Below are 14,837 nucleotides of genomic sequence, written 5' to 3' on the forward strand. Positions count from 1 at the left end.
GAGTTTCAGAACAGAGTTTGATCCCTGCAGGGTTCCTATCTGATAGATGAAGAGGAGGATGAAGAGGCAAGACTTAACTCTGAGTTGTTGTTTAGAGAAGATGCTGGGAATACAATTTCTTCCTAAAGAAAGACATACAATAAAAGTCAAATGACAAATTTGACTTTTATTGTAGCAAGCTGGCACAGAGAAAATGTTTTAAAGGTGACCTATTGTGCTTTCATGAACCAGTTCAGATAGGTTTATGTCCTACACAAAACCTGTTTCTCATTATTTTCAACAAAATTATTCTTAGATAATCAGATTTCAGTCTGATCAGTTCTGACTGGATGTTTTTCGGCATCTTGTCACTTTAAATCCAAATAAGCTGCTGGCCCCCAACTCAACATTTACACTTGCATGTAAAAATGGCTGCAAACAAATGCAAAATTATACAACCACATGTCTTTACAAAGCAGAAGTGGAGCCTTCTGCACATTTAACAAGAATGCAGCAAGTGGTTTCTGGATTGCAAATCAACAACAAAACACTTCTCTTTTCCAGCAGCCATTGTACAGCGCATACAGCGGTAAAACAAGCTGACCAAATGTGCTGAAGCTCAGCTGGGGTTGCTAGGTAACGGCACAGTACCTGTAAAATGTGACTTAACATTCAATTCAAAAATCAAACAATTTTTTTAAATGGCCCATCGTTCTAGACACCAAAAACATGAACTTATTGCCCCAAAAAACAGCCGGATGTTTTTAGTTAAGACTTAAATGGAAGTATAAAAACAAGCAAAATGAGAATTTTGCATAATATTGATAAAATACTGATATCCACGCATTATCCACATTGCTACACTTGTAATCTCCAAAATTCAAAAGGATGTAAGTCCTTTATGGCTCAACATACAATCTTCAGCAAGGACTCTGAGTACTGAAAGGTTAGTACTCAGAGGAATCACAAATTTGCCCATAAGGCGACTGAAGTTTATTTATTGCCATATAAATACGTAAAATAGTAAGTTATAGTAATATTACACTGCAAAATAAAGGACTCTGAACTTAAATTTATTCGAAAACCCTCTTGAATAATTCTCCAAATAAGAGTGGGTCAACATTGTTCACTACCAGTTATTGCAAAAGCCTTTTTTAAAATAAATGAAACGATTACCATGGATGGACGGACGCTCAAAGATTCGCCACAGCAGCATTAAATAAAAACTCTCTCAGTGAGCAGGGTAAGCAGTCGAAGACGGCTGCCGCACTTCTTTTTCTGCACCATCCGTCCGGCTGAGTCACTGCTGCTCATTAGCTAATTAAGCTGCAGGAGCAAATGAACAGCTCCCTCTGAAAAGCTTTCAGGGCGTCAATCACATCAGAGCCACTCTGTTTTCAGACTTTATTAGATCTACTCACAATTTTCAAGTAAATTTGTTTGTGTTTGTGTCAGTAAAGCAAATTAAGCTCCCTATGAAGGACGACTTCTGACTCTCAGATCATTCACCCTTCAATCAACTTCCTCTTGTCTGAGGAAATGTTTGCAGGTTAACGACTTTAGAGAAATAAAAATCCTATTTTCCAGGTTCTACTCAGAAACTGGAAAATCAGAAGGAGTCCAGAGAGTTCTGGGTCTGCCCAGAACCCCCAACCTGAGGTCCAAAATGAGGCTCTGTTACTCGGTACCTTTATAAGGGGAGCCATTTGTAAAGTCAGACAATCAAAGATGAACAGCAATAATTGGCATTAGTTAGCCTGTGATAAGAGACAAAAATGTAAGTTTATGTTAAGTCATATTTTCACCATGTTATTCATTAATTTACAATGATTTGCTCATTAAAATAAGTATTTAATTAGCAAGCTAAATATTGATTGAGAGACAAAATATTTAGTTTCTCAACTGGAAAATATATTTAATTTATAAATAAACTCCAAACTAAATATTTAGTTAAAAACTAAATATTGAGCTTCCAACCAAATATTTAATTTAACTAAATAGTCAGCTCCAAACTAAAGAACTAAATGTTTACTTTGTGAAATTAAATTTTTAGCTTGCTAATAAAATATTTAGCTCTGAGCTAAGCATTTAGTTATTAAACAAAATAGTGTGCTTGCTAAATAAATATTTAGATTGAAGCTACATATTTATTTTGGATCGAAATATTTAATTTGCTATAATATTTAGCTTGTTAACTAAATAATTAGTAAACAAGCTAAATATTTCTGATATAAATATTACATTTGCTAACAAAATATTTACCTCTGAAGTAATAATTTGTTTGCAAACTAAATTTTAGTTTGTAAACTAAACTAAATATTTTGTTAGAAAGCTAAATATTTGGTTGACAGACTGAAAATTTAGCTTGTTAACCAAAAAAGACAAATACTGATATGAATATTTATCTTACTAACAAATTGTTTATCAGAATATTTAGTTTGTGAACTAAATATTTAACTTGCTAATTAAATATTTAGATTGAAATTATAATTTAGAAGAATATACCAGCATAGTGAAAACCATTCCCTATTTATAATAACTCACATTACTGCTGTTAATCTTTGATTGTCTAACTTTGCAAAGGCCACTCTCTACCTTTATGTAGAAGTTTCCAAGTAAAATCAAATAAAACACCACAAAGACGTACATAAAACACTGACTTACTCAAACATTGAGGTTGGATATGGATCCTTTGAGAATGTAATAAAATATAAATAAATTAAGTGGGAAAAGTGGCTCCAGAATCTAAGAACAAGAGAGGAAAATGTCCAGCAGCTTAATTAAAACCTGTTCAGGAACTAAATCACAGCCTGTGACTGGAAAAGCACCACAGAGACTCATTCAGGAGGCGTCAGGATGTCGTTCTTTCAGTCACAAAACTTGATTTAAACAGAAAAGAGGAGCTGCAAGTAAATCAATTCAGTGGGATTTATGATCTCAGCTCTTACCCAGCATCCCTTTCTCCGCATTGGACAGACAAAGATCCTTTTCGGCTGACGGCAGAGCGAACGCCACCACGTAGCATTCGACTCCGTCGGCCATGAGAGCCAGACCCAGCACCATGAAGAGCATCCACTGGAACTTCCCGTGGCCGCAGTCCTGCATGATGTCCTCATACTGCTCCGATAACTCCTCCAGCTCGGACGCGGCGCTGCCGCCTTCTCTGGACTTTGCCCTGACACAGAAAACATTTGGACTCTATGGTTAGTAAGATGGGATCTGAGAATAATCTCATAATGCCCTGTATTATCACAGAAAGCTCTACTAAAATGTGCTCTGTATCGTCTGCGTGTTTAACATTTCGGCCTTATTTTTCTGATTCTCACGGATTCTCTTTAGGAGTTTTCTTAATTTTGTGAGATCTGTGATGGGCCGATACTTACATATGAAGCCGATCGTATCCCCTGATCTTACCTACTTTACCAAACCTCTAAAAATCAACCACTCTTCTGCTTTGCCGTGAGAGGTTTGACTGAGACCGGCCCACCAGATCATGCCTGCTGAAGTTACCAATAGTCTCTCCTCTGTTTCCAACTTAGCGACTTCCTTGCGATATTTAGCAACATTTCAGACCAAAAAACATCCGTATCGGCCAAAACCGGAATCGGCAGGTCAGGCTTTTAAAAGATCAGTAATTAGTGATAGGCCAGAAAACTTCAACCGGTGCACCCGTAGTCCTCTGTTGTCCTGAAGCATTGTTTCCATAAACAACGCAATTACTCTGCCTCATCCTCGTCTTCATCTCATTCAGGCCAAATCCAGACGCTGCCAAACATATTTTAAAACTTAATAAAAAATATGTTTGTTACATATTTATTGCCATAAATATGACAACAAATATCTTTTTTCACAGACAATATATGAAAAAGTCCCATAAGCTCCCAGTACTAATTCCTGAAATACAGTCAGAAACAACCAGTAAGAGCCAGGAGGAGAATCTTAGTGCTGACAATCATCCTCGAGTACAATCGCCTCACACCCTTCCCCTTTCCATCCGCTATGCTGCAGCTGGTTCATCACAACAGAAACTGATATTTAGTTTGATGCAAAAGTTTATAAACTTATTAATATTAGCTAATATTAATAGTTATTATCAATTATTACTATTTATATAATATACATAATGTATTATGTATATTATATTTAAATAATATAAATATAAATAAAATATTTATTTTATTTAAATATAAATAATATTTTTATATTATTTATAAATAAATAATATTTATAATAACCTAAATATTATTTTGCTTATTTAGCTAAATATTTGTAAACTAGATATTTAGTTTACAAATATTTAGTTTGTAAACTAAATGGCTTTTCATTTATTTAGGCCATGTTTTCCTGTAATGGCAAGATGTTTCTATGCCAGTATGAGATTGATTGACAGCGCTAAGACCCTCCTCCTGCCTCTGATTGGTTGTTTTTGGTCGGTTGTTTTTGTGTATTTCTTTAGACGGTCATAGCAGCTCATGGAGGAAGTGGAGCATATTGATCTTTTCACAGATTATCTGTGTCAAATATAGAATAACACATTTTGCTGGACTATAACTTGTCCCAGAAGTTTTCGCAATAAACGATAATATTGTTGTTTTGAGACCATTTTCAATAATGTAATGGTATAATAATGCAAGAACACATTCTCAAAGATCAATGTTAAATTCTAATGAATATTTAACATCGGAACTGGAAGACATTTAAAATATACAAAATAAACAAAACAACAGAAACCACAAATTAATTATGAAGACCAAATTGCCCTCCAAAAAGAGAAAACTATTTGAGACAAAGCAGCAGGCTGAAGACTTTTATCATCCAGTTTTTGGTGGAAAGAGAAAAACAATAAAGAATGTAAATGGAAATTATCAAATTTGTTTTAATTTGTCATTGGACTAATTGATTTATTTCTCATTTCAACAGTCTTACTCATAACGAACTGTCACGACATGGTGACAGTTTTAACAAATATGTAAAAAAAAAACATTTTTTGGTCAAGTTTCATACTGTAGCTTTAGAGCGAAGAGTGGTGCCTCACCGTGCGGCTCTCTGTGCGGCCTTCACCTCATCGGGATGTGGAATCCCCTGGTATTCTCCTTCGTACATCTGATCTTCATCATCGTGTCCCTCCGTCACGTCGCTCGCTGCGTCCTCTTCCTGAGGAGGATAATCTGCCTGGTAACCGTAGCCGTCAGGACCGCCGCCTTCTCCGTAACTCCCATAGCTGTCCCCGCCTCCCTGGTGGTACACGTTGTTCTGGTAATGGTCCGCCATTACAGCTATTTCAGCATTTAATAATGCAGGAACTAAAAGGCGTGCTTGCTGTCTCTTCTGATGTTCTAGCAGAAAGGTAACACAATGGACGTCCTTGTTTGCACTTTTTGGTGACCAAAAACTAACAGAGATCTCTCATCATTTGCTTGTTTTTTTATTTGGTTGAAAGTAGAAAGTCAAAGTTGCTGCAGTCACGTATTGTTGGAGGAAAGTGAAAAATCCAGTCTGGAGTCTTTATCAGTTTGACCCTGGAAACAGAAAAATACCCATTAGTTAATTCTCCCTTAACAGCAATGCCTAAAGCAAAAGATCAATTTGAGAAAAGGTCAGAAATTTTAATTTTATTCTAGAAAATGTCTGAGTTTGAAAAGTCAAAAATTTGCTAGAAAACAATCTGACATTTTTAAATGAAGCTCAGACATTTAAAAAAAAAATTGTGGATATTTCTGAGTTTGAAAAGCGACAAATTTGTTAGAAACAAACTTGGAACTTTTTAAATTAATCTCTGAAATTTTCTGTACGATTTAAATTTATACAAAATTCAGATTTTGAAAGGTTGAAAAATTGCAAGAAAAAAATCTGAAATTTTTAGACGAAGCTCAAAAATTTAATCAAAAAACAACAAAAAAAAGTCCAACATTTTCATTTTTTTCTGGAAAATGTCTCAGACTTTTCTCACGTTTTCTAGTTTTTTGTGTTAATTTACTCCTCCTTTTCTTTTTGCAGTGTCCCTACTAGACCACCATACAAACATGATGATATTCAGTGGATTATGTTGTGTTTAGCTCCACTCTAACTGTACATATTATTATTGTTCAATGGACCTACAACTAAATGGCCAGGAAGGATGCAAAATGGTGTATCTCAGTGGAAACAAGACATAAGGCTCAAACCATGTTATAAATAAACTTCCTTCTCATCCCAATTTAATGAAATGGGGCAATGAATATGGGATATTTGGTTTCATGTTATCTGGAAGCAATATCAGATTACATCAAACTCTGAGGCTGTTGTTCTTCAACAAACACACAGAATAAATCAAATGTTTTCCAGGGTGAGAGTTAAGATGATACACTGAGCAGTTTTCCACTTCGTTCGTCCCCAATATAACAGATGACCATAAGAACAATAAGCTTCTGCGGTTTCTTTTCTTCCCTCCCAAAGCTGCTGGTGATCAAACAGCTTTATGCCATTAGGTTAACAGCAGAGAACCATTAGTGGTCAGAAGTGCTGCAGTTACTGCAGCACTTTGTTCCTCACAAACCAGCATTATTTATCCGCCCACCGAGGTTTGTTGGGTTAATTCAACGGAGTGTTGCCCTCAGGGTTTTCCTCCATAATCTGGTTCTGCTCCCCAGATTAGGAATGCAACATCGGTATCGGCCGATGTTAGTCATTTTTTCACATATCACCACCAAGCATTTTTATCTATTTTCTTGTGCAAATATTTTAGTATACTTGAAAGACAAAACAAACTTCTAAGTAACTTTTCAACAAAATACACGACCTTCTTTTAAATCAGTAATTTCTTAATACTGAATAAATCAAGTACTGGTTCCACTAGCAGATTATTATATTTATAACTAAACATTTTTCCAGTGTAATAAGTGAAATAATCTGCCAGTGGAACTGATACTTTTTCATCAATATTAAGACATTTTTTTACTTAAAACAAGCTGTTTCTTGCTCAAAAGTTACTTGTAAGTTAGTTTTGTCTTATTTCAAGTGAACAAATATATTTGAACTAGAAACTAGATCAATGCTTAGTAAAAAAAAATGGAGGTGTGCTATTTGTTTGCTTGAAGGCAAACAAAAATATGTCTCAATGCGCATAGTTGCATTTTAATTATTAATTATTTACCTGCTCTGGTTTGTTTGAATCTAATTCACAAATACAGAATATATTATATAATTTTAGGTGTTAATTACTTAATAATAAATTTCAGGTCTTTGGAAACTTATTGCATTTAACAGTGACAATAATGAGGATTTGGTTATTTTTATACTTACAGTGAGGCTTACTAAAACAAATATGTGTCTACAGCTGAAAGCTTCAATAATCAAAGGAGAAGATGAACCAAAGGAGGACGAATATTGTCATAATATTAAATTCATAAAAGGCATCACAGAACACAAGTAAATAAACAAATAATTGAGGTAGATGGAGATAAAGGAAGTCTTTAGTGAAACCATCTGACAACAATGACACAGCCACGGGTTGTTCAGCAGGAAATTAAAACAGACTTATTCATCCTGAATGTATCACATGATTGAACAGCGCTTCAGTCGGACTGTTTCTCAAGAAAAATGCATAATTTGCCATTTTGTTGCTAATAACTTCAGGAATTAACAGCTCTACACGATCTAGGAAAAGTAGCAATCGAGTTCTGCTGATCAAATATTGACTAGTTAAGGGGTCTGTAGCATTGCAATATCGCTTACAAAAATCATTTAAGTTTTATTTTCCACCAGCAAACACAACTTTTAATTTGTTTGGCTTAGAGTTGCAGGCGGTACACATAATGTTGATTTTAGATGCACTCTTAATTGCATGTTTCACATCTCCTCAAATCAGATTTTATAGACAAACCAGAGTTTGAGTAAAGTGAACTGAAGAGGGTGTGAATGCATCTTAACATGAATCTAACTGTGACAAAGAATAACTAAACACAGGAAATAAACATGATCTAGCACCGAAAGAATTAAACTACTAAGAAGAACTGATCAAAAGTAAAAACAGAAACTAAGAATAAACATGAAAAAAGTAGGAAAGCAAACAAAAGAAAGAAAAGGAACAGAAACAAAAGAAGCAAACAAATCCCAAACATTTTTAACGATGTCTACTGAAGAGATCACTGCAAAAACACAAAATCTTACCAAGTATTTATGTCTAATTTCTAGTCCAAATATCTCAGTACACTTGAATTAAGATATAGGAGCTTATTTTAAGTAAATAATTCTTGAATATGGATTAAAAAGTACAAAGTAAACTGACATCATTCATTTGTATAAGACATTAGGGATTTCCACAGGGGAAACCCCACATGATCCTCATGCAGGTCCAGTGTTTCATTACATTCAGCAGTTTATAAACAAGAGACGGGGTGCCACTGTAAAATTTAGCTGACAAACATATTTCGCAGATCAGATGGCTGAACAATTCCTACTGTCTGTTCTTTATACGCCACAATCGTTAGCCCTTACAGTTCATGACGGCTTTGTGATCCAAGGTTTCCCCCAGAAAACTTGCTAAGCCCGGTGGTTGGGTGTGAGTGCAGTCATTTATCCAGCACCCCGTCGTGTTTTTGAGTTAAAAAATGTTTAAAGTTGACAGGAAATTTGAAAAATATCACTTGATAATCATGTGTTACTGAAATATTGGAAGATTAATATGTGAACACCAAAATGTTAAAAAATACTAACATTTTAAAAAGCATTAAGTAAATAAGCAATGCTTAGCCTGGTGGGAGCACAAGTAAAGCCTGGTGGCCCGCCAGGCTTATAATACACTGGGGGAAACCCTGTAATCAACGGCATAATGCTGTTTAATTCTGGAGTCAAATGCGAGGCCATCTGCCTGACAGCTGAAGCGTGGCCCAAATGGGTCATCAAAAGGACAGGGATCCCAAACACAGCAGATTGTCTGAAAAACAACAGAATCAAGACAAAGTCCAGACCTCAGCCTGATTGAAGTGCTGCTGTGGGACCTTTGGAGAGATGTGCAGAAACAAATGCCTGAAAACCTCAAAGAACCAAATCAATACTGGAAGGAAGAAAGGATGAAAAATCTTCTGCAACAACGTGAGAGACTGATACAGTCTAAGGGAAAGGAGAAGGAATAGGATGTAGAGAGCAGAGTCTTAGGGTTCATTCACACCAGACCTGTTCAGTCCTCTTCAACCAAACTCTGGTTCATTTGTCTAGAAAGTGCAGTTTATTTGTGGAGGTGTGAATGCAGAATCAAACTCTGATGCGAACCAAACGAGTGAACTCTGATGCATCTACAAACCTCAGTCTCGGTTCGGTTGAAGTGAACCCTGATGCGAATGCATACGTGAACACCAAGTGGACTGGAAACTGCTCCAAAAGCAGGAAGTGGAGTGCAGCGCAGGGCATTCTGGGTACATACAACCAAAACAAATATGCGAGGCTAGTGCTAGTGGGAGAAATGCCTTGTGGTCTTTTATCGAACACAAAAGAGAAATCCTACAGTTGCTAAAACCTAAACTACTCCATTTGTTGACATTTTGTGAAGAAGAAAGTTGCGCTCAGTGTCTCCTTCAGAGGTTTTCATGCGTTTCCTTCAGCGGTTCTTGGTGCAGCGCCCCAACAGGTGAAGAGGGGAACAAGTTTTTCAAAGCGTTTGGTTTGATTGACACAGTTCAGTGTGAAAGCGAACCACAGCAGCTGAAAATGTAACAAATGTTGCAAGTTTGGTCCCAATTGAACCGAGTCTACCAGACTATCAGGTGTGAAAACTCCCTATAACTCTGCCCAAGAGTATGACATGGAAATGCTTCAACACCAAAACAGTGTTTTATACCAATAAGGAAGAGTTTTAGTCCAAGATCAGGACTGAAACAGGGTTCAGACTGAATGCAAAGCACACCACCATCAGCAAAGAAGAGCCGTGTCATTCTGGGAGATAAAAGTAACACCTGCACCAAAACACCTGGCCCTGTTTCCCGCTCCAGAGACAGCACAGCGAAGCTGAGGCAGCTGCATAGAGCAGCGTCAGCCCCGTCATTTAGAGCAGATTAATAATGCATCGAGTTTCTTTCTACATGGACTGAAGGCGCTTTTCTGCTTCAAAGTGGAGCAGAAGGAAAGCAGCTGCTTTAAACGGACGGAGGATGGATTTTCTTCAACGTTTTTCACATGACCTCATTTAGAAGAACATCCAGTTGTTGATGAAAGCAGGCTAAATCCGACCGAGAAACTTACAGCTTGGCAAAGAGCTTCACCAAGCTAACCCAAAACAGGAGAAAATAAAATAAATGTAGCTAAAAGAAGCTAGGTTTATATGTAGAGAAACAAAATAGATTAAAATAAGCGAAAATGGGATAAGCTTAGTCATGTCAGCCCTGCTTCCCTCCCAATTACCTCGGTGCACACCAAGCTAGCACTAGCTAAAGTACACCGAGCTAATTAATGGCAGGATAAAAACAAAGAAATGTTTAGCTAGAAGTTAAGATATAAGTAGATCAAATAAGCTACAATAAGACAAGTAAAGGTAACATAAGTTCAAATGAAAACAGTTAAGCTAGGATAATGTAAACTAAGGGAAATAAGCTAAACCACACACTAATCTAAGAAAAGCTAAAAGTGTCCCGTGTTGAAATACAATTTAATATAATACAAAAGGCAATTTAATTTAATGAAAGTGGAAAATATGGGATTCTATAATAACATAGCATATGCTAAGCTATCATAACCAAATAAAAGAAATTATGCAGGGCTAACCTTAGGCAATAAAAAATAAGACAAATTTATGTAAACAAATTAAACTATGTTATTGTTGGCTTAAAAAAAAGCTAAACAAAAATAGAATAAGCTCTGCTAATGTTAGCTTCAGTAAATTAAGATATACCAAGCTTAAGTTCATACATGAATTTTATCTAGACCAGAGGTGTGTAAAGTGCGGCCCGGGACCTTGTATGGTTCTTGGACTTAATTTGGTGGCCCCAAACTGCAATCCAAGAATGATTCAAATTGGTCCCGTCCAGGATCGGTGGTGGATGCAGGTGAAGACTTTTTATTTGAAATTGTGGTAAACCTATCACAGATAAAAAAATTTACAATAAAAAATATTTAGTGAATCACAAAGTATTTGTCTTTTCATAACTAAGCCACATAGCGCAGCCAGGCTTAACCAGAGACACATTTTTAAAAAGTATTTAGAAATTTATTTTTTCCTCTTATTATTGTTTAATAATATAGGAACAGTACTGTTTAGTACTGTTTAGTTAGCGTTACTTGAACTCTGGCTTGTTTGCCTAGAAAGCCTGGTTATTTTGAGGAGCTGTGAATCAGTCATCAAACTCTGACGTAGATCAACAAAGCTAACTGTAGTCCACCTCAGCCTCAATCCGGTTGAAGTGAACTGTGGTGTGGAACATGTGAACGCCAAGCGGATCAGAGACCTCTCCAAAACCAGGAAGTGAACTACCCAGAAAGCACAGTGCATTCTGGGTAAATACAACCAAAGCAAACATGTAAGTCTAGCACTAGTGGGGAAATGACTTGGGATTTTTGACCAAAGAGAAATACTGCAACCGCTAAAATCAGACGCCACTCCATTTTTGTTTACATTTTGTGAAAAAGGAGGTTGCGCTCATTGTCTTCTTCAGAGGTTTTTGATTCTGGTCTGCTCCGCATCCACAGAATCAGAACCAAAGATGGAGAATCAGCATTCAGCTTCTATGCTCTTCTAATGGAGCAAACTTCCAGAAAACTGCAAAACTGCCAAAACACAGTTTCTGTAAATCAAGGCCTGTTTAGAATTCCCTTTGACTAATAATAACTGGAGCTTTGATCAATATACTTGATGTGTATTTGATTGATGCATTTGATGATGTTATTTGACAAATGTAATGTTTACTGTTTGTTTCATAACTGGTTACTGTGTGATGTTTTTGTGACAAGCCTGAACTCATTTTAAAGTCTCTGTGAACTTTCTGGGAGTTTAAATTGTAGATGTCATTAAAATCTCTGAATTTCTAACAGCAACTAGAAATTCACCGATTTTCTCTGGGTCATCAGTGGAGAGTAAAACCGGGGAATCCTGCTTCTAAAGAAAAAGATGCCCTGGCTTATCCAGAAAGGTTTCTGTTCTCTGCTCTGCAAACAGCAGACGAGTGAACAGTAGCTGTTTCTTTCAGAGTTGGCATGGAGCATGAAAAGGATTTCTGAAACGTGAGAATAGTGTTTGCTTTGGTGTGTGATTACATAAGGCTGTCGGTACTAAATCCCTGCTGAACGGATGCTTCAAAAGCTTCCAGCGGCTCATCAGAAACACATCCATGTTCTGATTAGATCTGAGATATAAAACTGAGAGTCCAAGAGGAAAAAGTTCTGATGCAGATCTCACATGCTTCAAATATCAGAATAAAATCAAAGCCAGACAGAATTTAAAACCTCCAACTGACACAATGAAGAACAACAAAGCACTTCTCTTACCAGGACAAATAATCTTGAAGTATATCCGTTTGTTTTTTGGTGGCATTGTTTTCAGGAAATTAAAAATCTGCCGTGGACTTTAAAGAGAGAGCATCCCACGCTGAGGCAGGACTGAAGGATTACTAAAGGAGGAAGATGCCAGCCTTTCCCAGTTTCACTGCAGCGCTCCTCCCTGCTAGCGACGACCCCCCACCCCTCCACCCTGCCACGCCCTCAGTGGTTCAGTCCTCCTCAGAGAACCGAGATGAGCTGGAGCGTGCTATGTTCCTGCCAGGAGGGGGGAGGAGAGGCCTGAGGAGGCAGATGGTTGGCTGGTGGGAGGGGATGGAGGGATGACAGATGTGTTGACTTACAGTAGAGATGCTCTAGATTCAATAAAAGCATCACCACTTTGATTTTTTCCCCCCTCTTTTCTTGATTGAGTGATTGATTTTACTGATTCGTTCCAGACATGTCACCACCATTGTGTCGAGCATATCCACATCAACACTAGGCTACGTTCACATTGCAGCCTGAAGCAACCCAAATCGGATTTCTTTTTCTTAATACAACCTGACTCGGATCTTTTCATGCCAGTCTGAACAACACAGATCGGATATTTTTAATGTGACCCAGGCCAGTTGGATATCCGATACATATCTAATCTTCTCAAATATGACCCCCGTCTGTACAGCGAGGTCGCATTCATCCGACCTGAACGTCACTGATACTCGACAAACGGGAAGAAAAACAACAACTATGGAACCATAATGAGGATTAAGTTGTTAATGTGCTGGCTCCGGTCGGACAACAACTTCAAAATCGTAAAAAATGCTTCACCATTTGCATCCATGATTACTTCCACCAACACTGAGCACTACTGCTACTCATTTTTTTATATGGCGGTTGGTAAAACACTGCTGCGACAGACTGGCGACCTGTCCAGGGTGACCCCGCCTCTCACCCAAAACGTTAGCTGGAGAGACACCAGCATCTCGGGACCCCAGTAGGGACAAGAGTGTTAGAAAATGGATGGATGGATGGATGGATGGATGGATGGATGGATGGATGGATGGATGGATGGGAAAACACTGAGCACGCTCTCTATCTGTGACGTTATCGCGCCCTTTACTGCGCATGCTAAATACTTTTAGGTCGTTTGCAGTTCACATATAGGTGGCATATATTTGGAAGTGTGAACAACCACGGCAAAAAAAATAAATAAAAAATCCGATTTGACAAAAAATCGGAATGGAGTCACTTCAGCCTGCAATGTGAACGTAGCCATTTCATCACTTGACTCAAGGCGCCATGATGGACATCGGAATTGATTAACAGAAAAAAACTAATCGGTTTCCCAAGTTGTTTTTCTCAGTTTAGTCGTGGCTTCTACTTGTTCTACTAAAGCTAATTTGTCTGTGAACGTAACACACTTGGAATATTTATAAAAGTTTTAAATAGCTAGCTTTGAAACCGACTTGTACCAAAGGAGGGAGGAAGTACAGGAAGTGCAGGTGCTTTGGGGAGAAAGGCCATTTCTTTACCTGAATTTCTTTCAGGTAAAGAAATTGTCAACTTTACCTGAATTCACACAACATGATTTATGTCACTATGTCATAAGTTTCTCCTTACACCGGAGAGGCCTTAAAAACGTACTGAACTCGAGATGCTTTTTTTCTTCATATAGGCTACATGATGGTGGGCCATCGTCTCCATGGTTACCAATGATTAGACATGTACCTTCTCCATAATGCGATATTTAATATCTTTCTAGTCACACTTAGTTATACAGAATTAGAAAGTTAATCTTCTTACCTTGTAAAAAGTGTTCGCTGTAAATCCGCGGTTACACCGACGGCTGCAGGTCATGATTGCCATCATTCGCCACCTTATCTTTCCTCATTAAAAGTTATACAATAAAATAACACATTTGGTTTGCATCCTTGCCGACCGCGCAGCACCCTGTGACCAGTTTGAAAGTGAAATCAACTAAATAAAAGTGATATTAGGCTCCCAGATGTCTGTTTTTAGACAGGATTTACTGACCTTTACAGGTGGAAGCTGCTGCTCCACCTTATGAACTGATTTTAAGGTGATATTTGCTATTGACATCTCTACGGCAGCAAATTCCCTTTATGGAAAGTAGAAGTGGTTAATGTTTAGAGATTTTAATGTTAAAGTGACTAAAAACAGCCCAGTTTGTCTCCTCAGATCTTTCCTTTTGGAGTTATAGCAGTTTTCTGACCTTGTATGCATCAAATCATATCAAATCTGAAGGTGAAAAATCTCTGAAGTCTGCATTTGGGGTCTGTATCCTGCTTTAAGAGTGATTACAGTCAGAGCGAACCCTCCTTCCTAACAGCAGGCCATGTGGAGCCGCTCTGCTGGGCTCATCATGCTGATGCTGTTTTCACCTTCAGGTGGAGGAA

At 37.5% G+C, this 14,837-nt stretch overlaps 1 protein-coding gene across 1 annotated transcript in view; it reads right to left on the reverse strand.

Moving 5' to 3' along the window:
* Nucleotides 1-12,605, reverse strand: part of LOC102233466 (synaptic vesicle glycoprotein 2B-like) — a 28,336-nt gene extending 15,731 nt beyond the window's left edge. The window contains exons 1-3 of the mRNA XM_005795805.2: nucleotides 12,430-12,605; nucleotides 5,015-5,498; nucleotides 2,928-3,154 (exon numbers count right to left, since the gene is read on the reverse strand). Of these exons, the coding sequence (XP_005795862.1) occupies nucleotides 2,928-3,154; nucleotides 5,015-5,250 (463 nt within the window). The 5' untranslated portion in view covers nucleotides 5,251-5,498; nucleotides 12,430-12,605. The remainder of the gene's footprint in view (nucleotides 1-2,927; nucleotides 3,155-5,014; nucleotides 5,499-12,429) is intronic.
* Nucleotides 12,606-14,837: the final 2,232 nt, after the last annotated feature.

Source organism: Xiphophorus maculatus, chromosome 2, assembly GCF_002775205.1.
Source record: "Xiphophorus maculatus strain JP 163 A chromosome 2, X_maculatus-5.0-male, whole genome shotgun sequence".
Lineage (NCBI taxonomy): Eukaryota > Metazoa > Chordata > Actinopteri > Cyprinodontiformes > Poeciliidae > Xiphophorus > Xiphophorus maculatus.